At 40.5% G+C, this 13,329-nt stretch overlaps 1 protein-coding gene across 3 annotated transcripts in view; it reads left to right on the forward strand.

Moving 5' to 3' along the window:
- DOCK7 (dedicator of cytokinesis 7) overlaps positions 1 to 13,329 on the forward strand; it is a 100,948-nt gene that overhangs the window by 44,060 nt on the left and 43,559 nt on the right. For all 3 annotated transcript variants that reach the window (XM_026074554.1, XM_026074553.1, XM_026074555.1), the window contains 7 exons: positions 6,334 to 6,451; positions 7,360 to 7,430; positions 9,222 to 9,360; positions 9,607 to 9,708; positions 9,970 to 10,056; positions 10,511 to 10,742; positions 12,338 to 12,502. In XM_026074554.1, the coding sequence (XP_025930339.1) occupies positions 6,334 to 6,451; positions 7,360 to 7,430; positions 9,222 to 9,360; positions 9,607 to 9,708; positions 9,970 to 10,056; positions 10,511 to 10,742; positions 12,338 to 12,502 (914 nt within the window). The remainder of the gene's footprint in view (positions 1 to 6,333; positions 6,452 to 7,359; positions 7,431 to 9,221; positions 9,361 to 9,606; positions 9,709 to 9,969; positions 10,057 to 10,510; positions 10,743 to 12,337; positions 12,503 to 13,329) is intronic.

The raw sequence follows: 13,329 nt of genomic DNA on the forward strand, positions 1-13,329 counted from the left end.
TCTGTCTGTGCGTATTACAGTCTGTTCTTTGAAGGGTTTTCAGGGTTTTGCTGGATCCTGGAGAACCTCTTGTCTGCTTAGCAATGCTTTCCTTGGATTGGTGGTGGTGGTGGTTTTGCCCACATCTCTGGTTAATTGGTGGAGAATATTTTGTACCAATATGTTTTGGATCAGGCTTACTGGCATATCTGCACAAAGTATAGAAAAGCAGCAAGACAGTGTAGATCAGGCCTAACATTCAGAGAAAGGAGATTCATTCGTTCGTCAGTTGGAGCAAAGTAAAAGTGTTGTAGTGATGCAATTGGGAAGCTCAGTGTACATAGTGACACAAAATTGCTTAGGATCTTTTTGTTAAAATGAAACACCATCTAATCTTTCTGCTTCTGCCTTTTTAACTCCACATGTAAAAGTCTAGAAGCAGAGCTCAAATGAAGACTGTTATTTTCATTCTTAATTTTATTGTGATAGTGAGTGTTTATCATAGTTAATTCTGCGATTTGCATGGCATAGGGCTTTATTCCAGAAGTTTAGCTTTGACAAGATCGATTGCTTTCACAAGGGATGTCCATGAGGGTCTAACTGTGAGAAGCTATTCAGTGGAAGGCTGTTGTTCTCTATTAAAATTGACCATTGGTTCAGATTAATTTCTACAGAAACTCATCAAATGAGTATTTACTCAGCCCTACTGAAAATGTGTTAGAACTTTCTCATTAGGGTAGTTTATGGGACAGAGATCAGCCTGAAAGGTTTGCATTGAGTCATCGTTCCTGCAGAACTTTCTCATTTGGTAATATCAACGGAAGTGTATGAAGAGGGGCTCAAGTGAGTAGAAAATAAGCACATGCAGCATCTGGACTGGTATTGTATTGTGTCTGTGTGGGAAATTTTTAGGGATCTTAACGTTTTAACTCTTAAATGTTTTGAAAGTTTTTGCTTTGCGTTGATAGACAGAGATACATTTACCTGACAGCCCTGTTTAAACAGTGCTTAAAAGGTAAGATAAACATGTGCTTTAGACGTTTTGGTATATTCTGTAGAGAAAGTCACAGAACTGCCACTTGTGTAGATGAAATTTAGGTACGTTTTTTATCTCGGCCTGACAGTGCTCTGTAACAGGGAGCGAAGTTCAGCTTCTGCCATCCGACACAGGGATTTAGGGCTGCAAAATTTGAAGAACTGGTTGCAGAATTAAAAAAGAAAGACACATTTTCTGCAAGCCATTTCAAAATACTTGTAGTGACTTTGGTTTTGCAGGGTGTCAGATGAATAATTCTTTGATATTTCAGCTATTTCTTGCAGTTACAAAAAGTCTTTTTTTAGTTTTTTCTTTTTAATAGTTTTGTATTCTCCACCCCCACCCCCCCAAATCTTAATTCTTGACGTAGTTTTCAGAGAAGTATAGGAGGTTACTCAAAAACTATCAATAACTGAGCAACTGGAGATCAGATATTTTACCAGATTTCTACAGGTTAACCAGTTAACAAGCGTGTCACTCTGTGCTGAGCGCGGTTCCTGAGCTGCAAGGTGTGCACGCGGGCCCCGGTGACACACGGCAGCCCAGCAAGATGTGGGAACCTGGCTGTGTCCGAGCACTGCGTTGCTGCACTGTGGAGTGCAGAACGCAGAAGTGTAAGGCCGTGACACTACCCTTCAGAAAGGTTTGTTTTCCTAATGGGAAAGGCAGTCAAAGTGCTCTCATCTCAAAAATGAGAAAATAACGAGTGGCTGCCAAAGTCATGCAGCTTTAGGAGTTTCCGTATTAATGCCAGTGCTGATAAAGTCAAGCAGTGATAAGCTCCCTTGAAAATACCGACCTCCAGTTCTTAGATGTCACAACGGTCACAGACTCCATAAGCAAAGCAGGACATGGGAAGGCAAGAGGGAGAAAACCCTTTTGTATGATTAAACCATAAGACTCAGCAGTTACTGAAACCGTAGGGAGGAATCCTGTTTCTGGGAGCTGTCAACACAGTCAAAAAAAGATGTATTTAACAAACATGATCCTGAAGATCTTTCATGCACCTGGGTGACCCTCACTAAATGGGCTTGAAAGGATTTTTATAGTAGGAATAAAGCAAAGAAAAAGGTCTCTGGGTTTTACTGAAAAGGGAAGTTTTAATAATGGTTAGAAATTCCCTCTAAGAGTTCAGGACCAGCTCTTAATGTTTTAATGCACTTATGAAGGATTTTGGAAAATGGCTGCAATCACATTACATAAATATTTAGAGGACCGCCTGGTGCCATTATTTCCTTGGCTTAGGAAGACTTCACACTTAAACAGTTCGCTTTATGGAGGTAAAAGTACATTTGAGATCTGTTTGAGATAATAATGTAAGCTTTGCATACATTTGGCATAGCATTGTAATAAAAACTCCAGACACAAGTCCTTGGATTTAAAGCTTCTGGCTGAAATTTTTATTGATAGAAATCTGTGAATAGTATCATCAAGAAGTAGCTGTTACTTGGAAGCATAAGGACCAGCAGTCCTTTTGTTTAACCAACTTAAGCCCAGCTTGTTTGTTGGTGCTACAATATTATTTTCTTGGTAGATACTTCTCCTCCCTTCATCCCATCTTTAGAGAATTGAATGCTGTGATCTAAGACTTTCTCCATTAATGTCTGACCCGTCAGAAAGTTGCTCTTCACTCTTGCTTTCCCACTGCCTGTGTATAGTACAGGGTTAGGGCATTTCTGAAGACTCCATTCAATGCCTTGCCACTTATTTTGCATTTAAAAGCCCAACAACTTTGATGCATATCCCACCCACGCAGTGAGGCAGTTTCTACCATCACTTTGCACAGAAGTATTATTGTTTCATTTTTTCATAGGATGGTGGTTACATTTCTTGTGTCCTAAAACGTCTGCTGAGGCCTTGGTATTTGTGTACACAAATAGTAACATGAGAACTTAGGATGAAGTGATTGAACAGCTTAGCAAAGGGAAGAGAGCAATGAAGGAGAAACTGAGGAGTCAACCTTTCAAGGGGGCACTAAAAGAGGTGGATCGGTTTCTTAAGCAGTTTATAACATTCCTGTGGGTTTTTCAGTTGTCAACTCTTTCCAGTCTCCTATAGCTGTGCTTATGGCTAACGGGAAGCTCTTGGCTTTTACCTATGTAGGGTAGAGTAAAGGAGGATCTTTTCACTTGGGGTCACATTCTGATTTGGCACCTGGGGACTTTTTTCCCTCCCTGTATGTAAATTCTCAACAAAATCTTGACATCTGTAATGGGAAATCCTCTGGAGGGAAGCTGCCTGAATAGGAGCAAGCATCCAGTTCTCCCATTGTCTCCCAACTGTCCCACAGCAGGATCTGTGCATCTAAATTCCTGGAAGCAACATGAGCTTCTTCCCAACAAAATGCAGGATAATCGTCCTCTGAGGCTTTCAAATGACAGGGTGCTGAAAGGCAATGGAGGGACGATCTACTGGTATAGTGCTCCCCGTGTTTATTGTTAGGAATGTAGCTAAAGCCCTGGTTGAAATGTAATGTCAGCTCTAATGTCTGCTATAGGTCTCTACCACCCTCTTTCTAGGGTGGCATCAAATTGTTGAAATGTCTCCTTTGCTCCCAGCAGGGCCAAGCCCTAGCAGAAGAGGTGATATGTGAACTGAAAGCTTGGTTTAGGCTAATCTCTGATATCCAGCATAAATCAGCCCCAAGCGTAAGACTATCTTTAATATAGGGATCATGTAGCCTGGCTTCCCAAATACATTAAATCCTTCTCTTAAGCACTAATAATACTTAATGAAAGTTTTATGAGCAATGTACATTTTAGAGTAAATTTTCATATCCATTTTCATTTTAAAAAGCATATCAAGGAGCAAATGTATTCATGCCAGAACAAAGTAATTTAGTAGAGTCGCAAAAAAGGCATGGGCCCCCTCTGAAATAATAAGAGAGCATTGATTAGGCAAAGTGACCAATGGGGATGGAATTCAAAAACTTAATTCAGCATGAAGGACTTCATTTGAAAGAGAAGAAATTTCCCACGTGCCAGCTAAGCATATTCCTCTGCCTGGCTTCATGCTGCCCTGTATAGCATTCTGGAGCTTTACATCAGGACTGCTTGATATAGGTGCTGGCTTCTAGGAAGTACCTTTTTCTTTTGAGACTCTTAGAGAAGTTCTTAGGGCCAGCATTAGCCTGTGTCTGTACAGCTAGGAGTACCCATGGCTATCAAGGAGAAAATGGAGTTCACGTGCAGTCAGAACAAAAACTTCGGATGGGATTCATGTGCCATCTAGTACAATTTCAGACAGCCCAGGACAGCCCACCTGTTTCCAGCTGTCCCTCCTGACGAGTGTGGGCTCCTCTGTCATATCTGCCAGACCAGGGCAGATGTTTTGGATACCCATGGCATCTAAAATGGCACCAGATGCCTACACAGAGCAACCAAATCACTGCCATTGTGACAGTCAGAAAAGTGCCTTTCTGTTTTCAGTCTACTGTTGCCAGTGCTCTGTAGCAGCTGCTTTACTGCACTTAAAAAGTTGGCCTGCTGTGCTCCTCTCTGCAGTTTTGTTTGTCCATCTGTTGTCTCTTGTCTCTCTGGGACAAGGAGCAGAGTTGGAAACTATTTACAAATTATGCTCAGATTCAATGAATAGTTCCCAACTGGGGGACAGATTGGAAGGGAACCTCCTTTATCTCTTTCCTTACAAGTCAGGGCTTGTTACAGAATTGGTTGCTTCAGTGTTTGGAAAGGATAACGCTTCAGTCTTTTTCCCTAAGATATGCAAGGCAGCAGTCTGAACCAAGGCATCTCCTCACTCGCGTGCAGTGTCCTAACCACCAGGCTGCTGAGTAGTCTGCAGTGAGCATCCCTCTCGATCCTGCTTGTTGGAGCCCTAGCACTGAGGGATAAATTTTGCACCCTGGAGCCGGTGGGTGTTAGAAGGAGAATGCCTCTATCCTGATGGGCAGGACTGTATGGAAGCTGGATAGATGATTTCCAGGCCGAGTTCTTTTAGATGTAGAATAATTTGTACGCTTTTCTCTATTTTGTAGCAAAAGAACGTGTATTTCCTTTGAATAATTTAGTCTGTTGTGTGGAATGGTTCAAGGGCCATTGTCTTTTGTGGCCTCATATGAACGTATAAGGGACTTTCTGCAGGTGTGAATTACCCAATCATATGGCAGGCCTGGGGCTCATAGTTGACAGTTTTGCTAATGGTGTGTGAATCCAACTTCCACTTTCTTCACAGGAACTCAATAGGGCTAAGAAGACAGAAAAAAATACAGAATTTTGCACATGCTCATTTTTGTGTTTAAAATAATCATAGACTTGAAGAAATGGAGCTGGAAGGGGCCTCGAAAATCTGGCTCTCTCCAGTGAAGGATGAGGTTGTCTAAACTATTCTGGACAGATGTTTGCCTAACATGTCCTTAAAAGCTTCAGAAAATGGAGATTTCACACCCTCCCCAGGCAATCTGTTCTACTGCTTAACTAGCTTTATAGTCAGAAAGTTTTTCCTCATATCTAACCTAAATCTTCTTTGCTGCAATTTCAGCCCATTACTTGCTGTCATATCCCCTATAGATATGATGAACACTTTATTACTTTGCTCTTTGCAGCAGTTCTTTAGATACTTCTAGAGTGTTGTCATTATCCATTCCATTCCCTAGCCGTTCCCCTCGAAGCTAAACAATCCTGGTTCAATCTGGTCACCCCACTGTTTTCCAGACCTCTTGACTATCCTTGTTTCTCACCTGTTATTTTTAATTGATCCACATCTTCACTGAAGTGTGGTAGTTAGGTGTGGAATTGGAGGCACCGTTCCATCTGAGTCATTGCAAAGATTGCATATCTGCTGAAGATACAGATATCCATTACTTCAGTCAGTTTTCAGAGGAGATGTGTAATCTGAAGTCATCATGATGTAAGGAGATTTAAAAAAACCCAAACAAAACAGATTACAACAAGGAAGGTATTTAGCAGAAAACCAGCCACTCTGTGTTGAACAAGTAAACACTTCTCAGTGTTTTTCTGTCGATGCGTTTCCTTTCCACTTGAACTTCTTAGATAGTATAATCACTGAGAAGTTTTTAGATGTGTTTTTCAAGCACCTTTATAAACAGGAACCCTCCCAAAGTATCTTGGCAGTTAAGAAAATTGTGACTTTGATGTCTAAAACCAGGAGTCATTACCAAATCACTTGTGTGGGTGTGTGTTTACATTCAGGAGAAGACCATCTGGCTAATGGAAAATGTCAAGTCCTTCACTTAGATTTTCTATGTGTTTTTGTAGGGCTTTAAGTAAAAGCATTAATAACAGTGTGAACCCTGTCATTCTCTCAGTGGGATGCTCACTCAATGCATTTATCTCTTGCAGGAATCTTCTTTATGTCTATCCTCAGAGCCTTAACTTTGCCAACCGCCAAGGATCTGCCAGGAATATCACTGTAAAAGTCCAGTTCATGTATGGAGAGGATCCAAGCAATGCTATGCCGGTGAGGGAAGTACTTTGTGCTCAGTTTCTGAGTGCTGCATGCTGCTAAGGCAAAGCACACATTGCAGCCATAAAATCCCTGTGTTAAAGAAAGCCCCCCTGGAAGCCCCACTGACATATATTTCAAAATAACAGTTTCTAGGGAGTATAAAATTATAGTAATTCAGAACAAAGGGGGCATTTATATGGAGTTTGCCAAGTAACAATGTAGCTAGTATTTTAACCTGAAATGTTTGCAGCGGACTCCTTGTGTTTGGGATAGTACTATGTTTGCTACAGTTTCCAAAAAAAAATAAAGATGACAGTTATACTTGCATTCATGGCCAGTAGTGGTCAGCACCTGGTGAAGTTCTAGGTGTGAGGTACCTTCCTCATAGGCTGTACTAAACTGCATTCTCTTGTAAAGCTCTTGTAAAGCTGCCCTTTCTTGTAGGGCAATTTGAGACTTAGTGATGAAAATCCCTGTTGAGAGGTTAGTGGTTCTTACTCACTCTTTAATTTCCCTGTTCTCCTTAGCTTGCTTTATCTAGGTTCTGTTGGCCTGATTTCCATGATGTCTTGTCTGTCTTTCCTGATTTCTTCTGAATTCATGATCTTCCTGCTTTTTGCCTTTCTGCAGATGAGGAATACAGCAGAGAAATTCTCTCACTGTTACCCCTGCCTAGAGGGTCATTACATGCATCAATTCCTCAGCTATATCTGTGTGCATCTGTAACTGGGATTATTAAAATCTCTTCAGTGACTGAGTAAAATGTTACATAGGAGTTAAGGAGCAAGTAATGAGCAGATGTAACTGTACACAGCTGCACTGACTCTAGCTGTGAATGGAGCTGTAAATATCTCTGCAGGATTATGGAACAAATTCTTGGCACAATATAACAGAGGGATTTTTGTTTGTTTTTTTTTCAGGTCATCTTTGGCAAATCTAGCTGTCCTGAGTTTTCCAAAGAAGCGTACACAGCTGTAGTATATCACAACAGGTAAAACACAAGATAGTTTATAAAAGGACGTGGGTCCCTGTGGATAGTGCAATTCCAACCAGAAGGAGTTTTAGCAGTGTGAATGTGGAGTAACTCAATTGTGAATCTGTCTCGTTGTTTATTTAACGATGACTGTCTACATAGCACTTACAACAATAACTGCAGTGTCAGTAGATACTGTAGTTAGAGTTCTGCAATGACTAGGAGCCTGAGTCTTTGTTTACTTTGGTACAAATCAGGATCATTGTGCCAGAAGCTGTGATCCCGAGCACTTAGCTAAACTCAGCAGATGGTATAAGTACATGCTTCAAGTTAGGCATGAAGATTTATGATGTACAGATTTATGATGTACACTCATGTCAGCGTGTGCTTCGTTATTTTGCTGAGTTATTAGGTACTCAGAGCTGTTTAGACTGTAGTTACAAATTAGACATATTTGCTTTGAAAATAATTTCACTGCAGCTGGGGTAAGGAGTGCTGAATCTAGCCTTAACGTGTCTGTTGTATTTGTAACTGTACCGGGGAAGGACCCCATCCCTCGGGTCCGTTGTTGTGGCCTGGCTCTCAATCCAAGCTACTTTGGGCTGGTATAATGCTTTGGAACAGGCCATTTGTGTCCACATTGTGGAGAATCCACTCCCTGTCTCCCAGTCTCGCCTCGAGGCGGAGTTCCCTCTCTGTGGGGAGCACTGCAATTCCAAATGCCTGTGTGAGGAGGGGGCGCAGAGCAGCCCGCCAGACTGCTGCTTGCATTGCAGAATGCCAAGGGTACGTGTCAGGTGCTTTGGAGCGTTCGGGGGTGCCGGGTTTGCTGGGATGAGGCTGAATCTAATCTTGTTTCGGTACTTACTGTTTCTGGATCAGGTTATTGAGCAAATTGCTCTGCGAGCTAGGTTTCCTTTCGGAAGAAATTGGCTGTTTCGGAAGGGAGCTGTGGTTGACCTACTGTGTGTGCAGGATGCGCAGGGCCCTGGAATGATACAAGAATGAGCTAAACGGACAGCGTAGATACAGCAAATGGAGGAATGACACTGTTCCTTTCAGTAGTGACAGGACTGGGCATAGCCTGTGATGCCGAGATCTTGGAAGCAGCTCTGGGGTCTCTGTATCTTTTCAGTTTAGGCAATTGGGAAGTCAGAATCACAATAAAATCCTTACAGGGAGGAATGGTATTTTTTTGTAGAAAGTAGACTTAAAAATTAACTTTATTTGCTCCTGTTGCAGGATCAGTAGGCTCCTGTTGTAGGATCATTTTTTCAGATACTCTTAGTACATACTTTCATTTATCCTTTGTATTTTCATGAAACAAAAAAAATCCTTTTCCTTTTGAAACAATAAGCGTGTTCTTAATGGTTTTTATACTAAGCATGAAAAATACCTTGGAACCTAAAGACAGTTATGAAAATGAGCTCAATAATGACGAATTTTGGTATGTTTATCCTATTAATTTACATACTGTTTTACATACATACCTAGACTGAAAAAAGAAAAGCAGTTGTCCAATTTTGAGTGAGATGCCATTGGTGTTTAAAATCCCATATATCTCAGCAAAATTAGGAAAACTGCTAGAAGATATTGCAAGTATTTTTCTGGACTGTAAATATATACTGCAAGTTTTTCCAATTCTTGGTAATCAGAAAGTGAAGCTTTTCATCCCTTCAGATAGTCCTTATGCCTCTTTCCTTCCAGATACTTTAACTTAAAGGATTCAGTCTCAAGCATATGATAGAAATAAGTCTAAACCACACTGTTTGTATTGATAACTCAGTTGAGGGTCTGCTCTCTGCACAGATCACCTGATTTTCATGAGGAAATCAAGATTAAGCTTCCAGCCACTTTAACGGATCACCACCACCTGCTTTTTACTTTCTACCATGTCAGTTGCCAACAAAAACAAAACACTCCCCTGGAAACTCCGGTTGGATACACTGTGAGTGCCTTTCAATCTTTTTGTGTTTCAACACAGGATGCATTCATAATGCATTTGTTTACAATTCATTTAGCATGGCTATCAACACTTACACCATTATAGAATTTTATAATTGTTGCATTTTGAAGAAACTGTGTTTTTAAGTAAGCAAAGATTTCAGTGAGAAATTCAATCCTACAGAGTTCAAGAAAGCCTTAAGAAGTTAATGTTTTTGTTTTTCCTTTTTTAAATTCCTTCTTCTTAAAGTGGATACCGATGCTTCAAAATGGACGGTTAAAGACTGGTCAGTTCTGCCTACCTGTTTCATTGGAAAAACCACCACAGGCTTATTCAGTGCTTTCTCCAGAGGTGAGTTGTTCTTCATGCTGAAAATCCACCAGAGAATACCCCCATCAAAAAAGTGAGAGAATATATGTATACATATATATACATGTGTGTGCATGTGTATTTTTAACTCCTAAGTTATTTATTTCTTCAGTGCTGCTAAGTTTAGACAGGTGTGTTTGTGTGTGATCTGACAGTAAAATAAGAATGAATGGCAATAGTAATTAGAAGCACCTTAGCTCTGCTTCCTGACACATACTAGTTAATCGTTTTGTTAACCTACAGGTGCCACTTCCTGGAATGAAGTGGGTAGATAATCACAAAGGTGTTTTCAATGTGGAAGTTGTTTCTGTATCATCCCTCCATACTCAGGTAAACATCAAGAGTAGTCATTGTAACATAGGGAGCTTGATAAGCATTTGACAATGATTTGTACGTTTAAAGTACAATAATCTGGAATGTAAGGTGGTGATTGTTTTGACTGATCGTTTTAACCTCTTCTATTTTATTAAGTGCCAGAATGCCATTTTGATGCTTCATATGTATTTCATTTGTGCTATGATTGGTAACATGGTTTTTGTGAAAGTCTGTCTGTTTTTCTAAGAATACAGTTTTTATAGTCAGTCACAGTTTGTGGGAACTGCTAGTTTGCCCTGACAACTTTTGAACCCATTGGCTGATTAGACATATGGGCAGAGCCCTGAAAGATGTTGAGTTCCTGCTATATTTTGTGACATTAAATGGCCAAATAGGAGGCCACAAATCCACAGAAAGCAGATCTGCTTTGGGAGCTTCTTGTTGATTATTCATTTTTGCTTGTGTGTAGGACCCTTATCTTGACAAGTTCTTTGCACTTGTCCATGCTCTGGATGAGCACATGTTCCCTGTGCGAATAGGAGACATGAGAATTATGGAAAACAACTTGGAAAATGAACTGAAGAGCAGCATTTCAGCTTTAAATTCCTCTCAACTGGAGCCGGTAGTGCGATTTCTTCATCTCCTGCTTGACAAACTGATTCTTCTGGTAGTAAGACCTCCTGTCATTGCAGGCCAAATAGGTATTCTATTTAAGTTTCATAGACAATTACATAGCTGAGAGTTTGACACGTCCAATTTTATCGTATATATGTAGAAATAAAAAAGTCCATTTTTATGCTTTATTTTTGGTACTACTAATATACTATGTATCTTCAAAATAAAACCTGCTGGCATCCAGATCCGTGGTGATATACACAGGAGCAATATTTAATACAAAGGTTTTCAAGAATGACTTATAATTTGAGTGTCCAAGTTGAGACACCAGAAGGGGGCCTGAATTTCAGGAGCTGGATGCTCAGCACTTTCTTAGCACTGGAACATGTTAAGGTGTCTCCATACTGACACTTAGAAATTAAGATTTGCAACCTCACTAGTCACCTTGGAAAATCTTGGAGTAGGTAGGATAACATACAGGTGCTGTATGTTCCTGTAACTATTGTGGATCTGATACAGTCAGCGTGAATAATCCCTCCTTTTTCTCCCTGTTATGGACTGTGCTTAAATGCTATAACTGAGCATTTAATGAAACTTGTCAGTAGGGAAGGCTAGAATTCAGGCACTGGTGAAGAAGTTATTGGTTTGTTTTCTGAATGCACCAGAGAGGAAAGTAAGCTCTACTGGTATGGCAGACTTTGTAAAACAAGTTATATCAGATTTCTGGAGGAACTGGAATGAATGTATAGTTTGGAATATACTGACATCAGCCTTTGAAAATCAGTGGGATTTGTGCACCTAGTCATCTTAGCAGTGCTGTGCATCAGCATATCTTGGGGGAGGTGATTAAGTGACTGCAAGGGGACTGTCAGGGAGACAGACTTGAAAACCAAGAACCTGAAAATGCGAGACCTCGGCAGTGTGTTTGCAGTGATGCTGGTTTTGAGATTCTTGTCACCTAAAAGGACTGCAGCTTCCAAGGATGACTGTCATCTTTCATAGTACAAACTATGGAAGAGGCAGTTTGTGGGAAAAGATTTTGTTTACTTTTTATTTGAAAGCTTTTTCACTCTTTAAGTGTTCTGGTTTGGTTTAGTTTGTCTGTACGAAGGATTCAGGACATTAGTGTCCAGCTTTTACATAACTAAAGATTTGCAGTCTCCAGCTGCCGTTCTGCTTTGTCCCTAATTTGTTTAGAATATTTACCCCAAGTCCATGTCTGATTTTCTGTGCTCATTTTTAGAACAGATTTTTTTCAGACACAGAATGGGATTGTTCTTTTTGATAGACTGTGTATTTTGGCTGAAACTTAAATGAAGGAAATATTTAACTGAGAAAAATATGGTGAATATCCAAAGGATTTTATCCATCAGTTAAGCAAGGATTTGATCTTGCTACCATTCTGGTTGGTGGCTAGAGTTGAGATGATTCCAGAAATTGAACCTAAGTTCATTAAATTTGTTATTAACAAAGTGGAAACTTATCCCTGCAACACTTATCTTCTTGTTCAGTTGTTTATTAGACTTGGTCCAAATACCAGTTTAGTTTTTCTTGAGAAACGCTTGCTATACTCTGACAGGCTTCACTGCTTATAATTTAGAAGGTGGATGAAATGCACATTTAAGATTTGGTCATGGTTACTGCTGACGTCTAAAATAAACTCCTCACTTACTACTTTCAGTTAACCTGGGCCAAGCATCTTTTGAAGCAATGGCATCGATTATAAACAGACTTCACAAAAACTTGGACGGAAACCAGGACCAGCACGGCAGAAACAGCCTTCTTGCTTCCTATATTTATTATGTTTTTCGCCTACCAAATACCTATCCCAATTCACCATCACCAGGTAGCTCTTTTTTTATTTTGTTTCTTGTCGCACTTTGTTACAAGCAAGCAGAAAGTGCTTGCTGGCCAGGTACGCTGAGCTCCAGCTGTTGGTTCCATGCCAAGCCCTGTTATTAACTTTCCGTATGATCCAGTGTAGCCATTTACAGGATGAATTTAATTACAGTTAGCAATGTCAGAGGTTTAACTGTTTGTTGGTCTTAAGTTACTGTGTCACTGTCAAAAGTGCAGGAGGCTAAATTATGGTAAAATACTATTTTTTAGCTTGGTTTTCTGTGGCAAGTAGGTGGATGCAGTACAATCTTGGCCTGTCCTGCCGCCCAGTCTCCTTCCGTAGTGCTTTTGAATTTTTAGCCAGTTCCAGAAAAAGTTAATACAGTGGCAAAGGAGTCTGAAATACTTGAAAATAGGTGTCTGGATGGAGGAGGGAGACAGATTAATTCCACCCCACACTGAGAACAAGGCTGCAATGCAGGGGATATATCTGCATGGGGGAAAAGATGATGTGAATGCAAGCCACAGAAAACTAGGTTTTGGAAAGACTGTTGTTCACATAAATTGCTTCTTACTTGGAGTGGAAAACCTCTGAGGGGTTTGAGATGGTTGTGTACTTCAAACTGTGCCTAGTTCTTCAGTGGTTTTCCAGTCTGGGGTCTGGCAAATAATCCCTTTAGCTCAAAACATATCCCTAAATCCACGGGGAGTTTTCTGCTTCCCACAGATCACTGAAAAAATAGCATTTTAATCCCATCCCTTTCTCCCAGCTGCTTACCCTCCTTTGAAGAGCCAGGCAGGGGAAGGCACGGCAGGTGTTAAGCTACCTTTAAG

The sequence above is a fragment of the Apteryx rowi genome, unplaced genomic scaffold, assembly GCF_003343035.1.
Source record: "Apteryx rowi isolate R43461 unplaced genomic scaffold, aptRow1 scaffold_39, whole genome shotgun sequence".
Taxonomy (NCBI): Eukaryota; Metazoa; Chordata; class Aves; order Apterygiformes; family Apterygidae; genus Apteryx; species Apteryx rowi.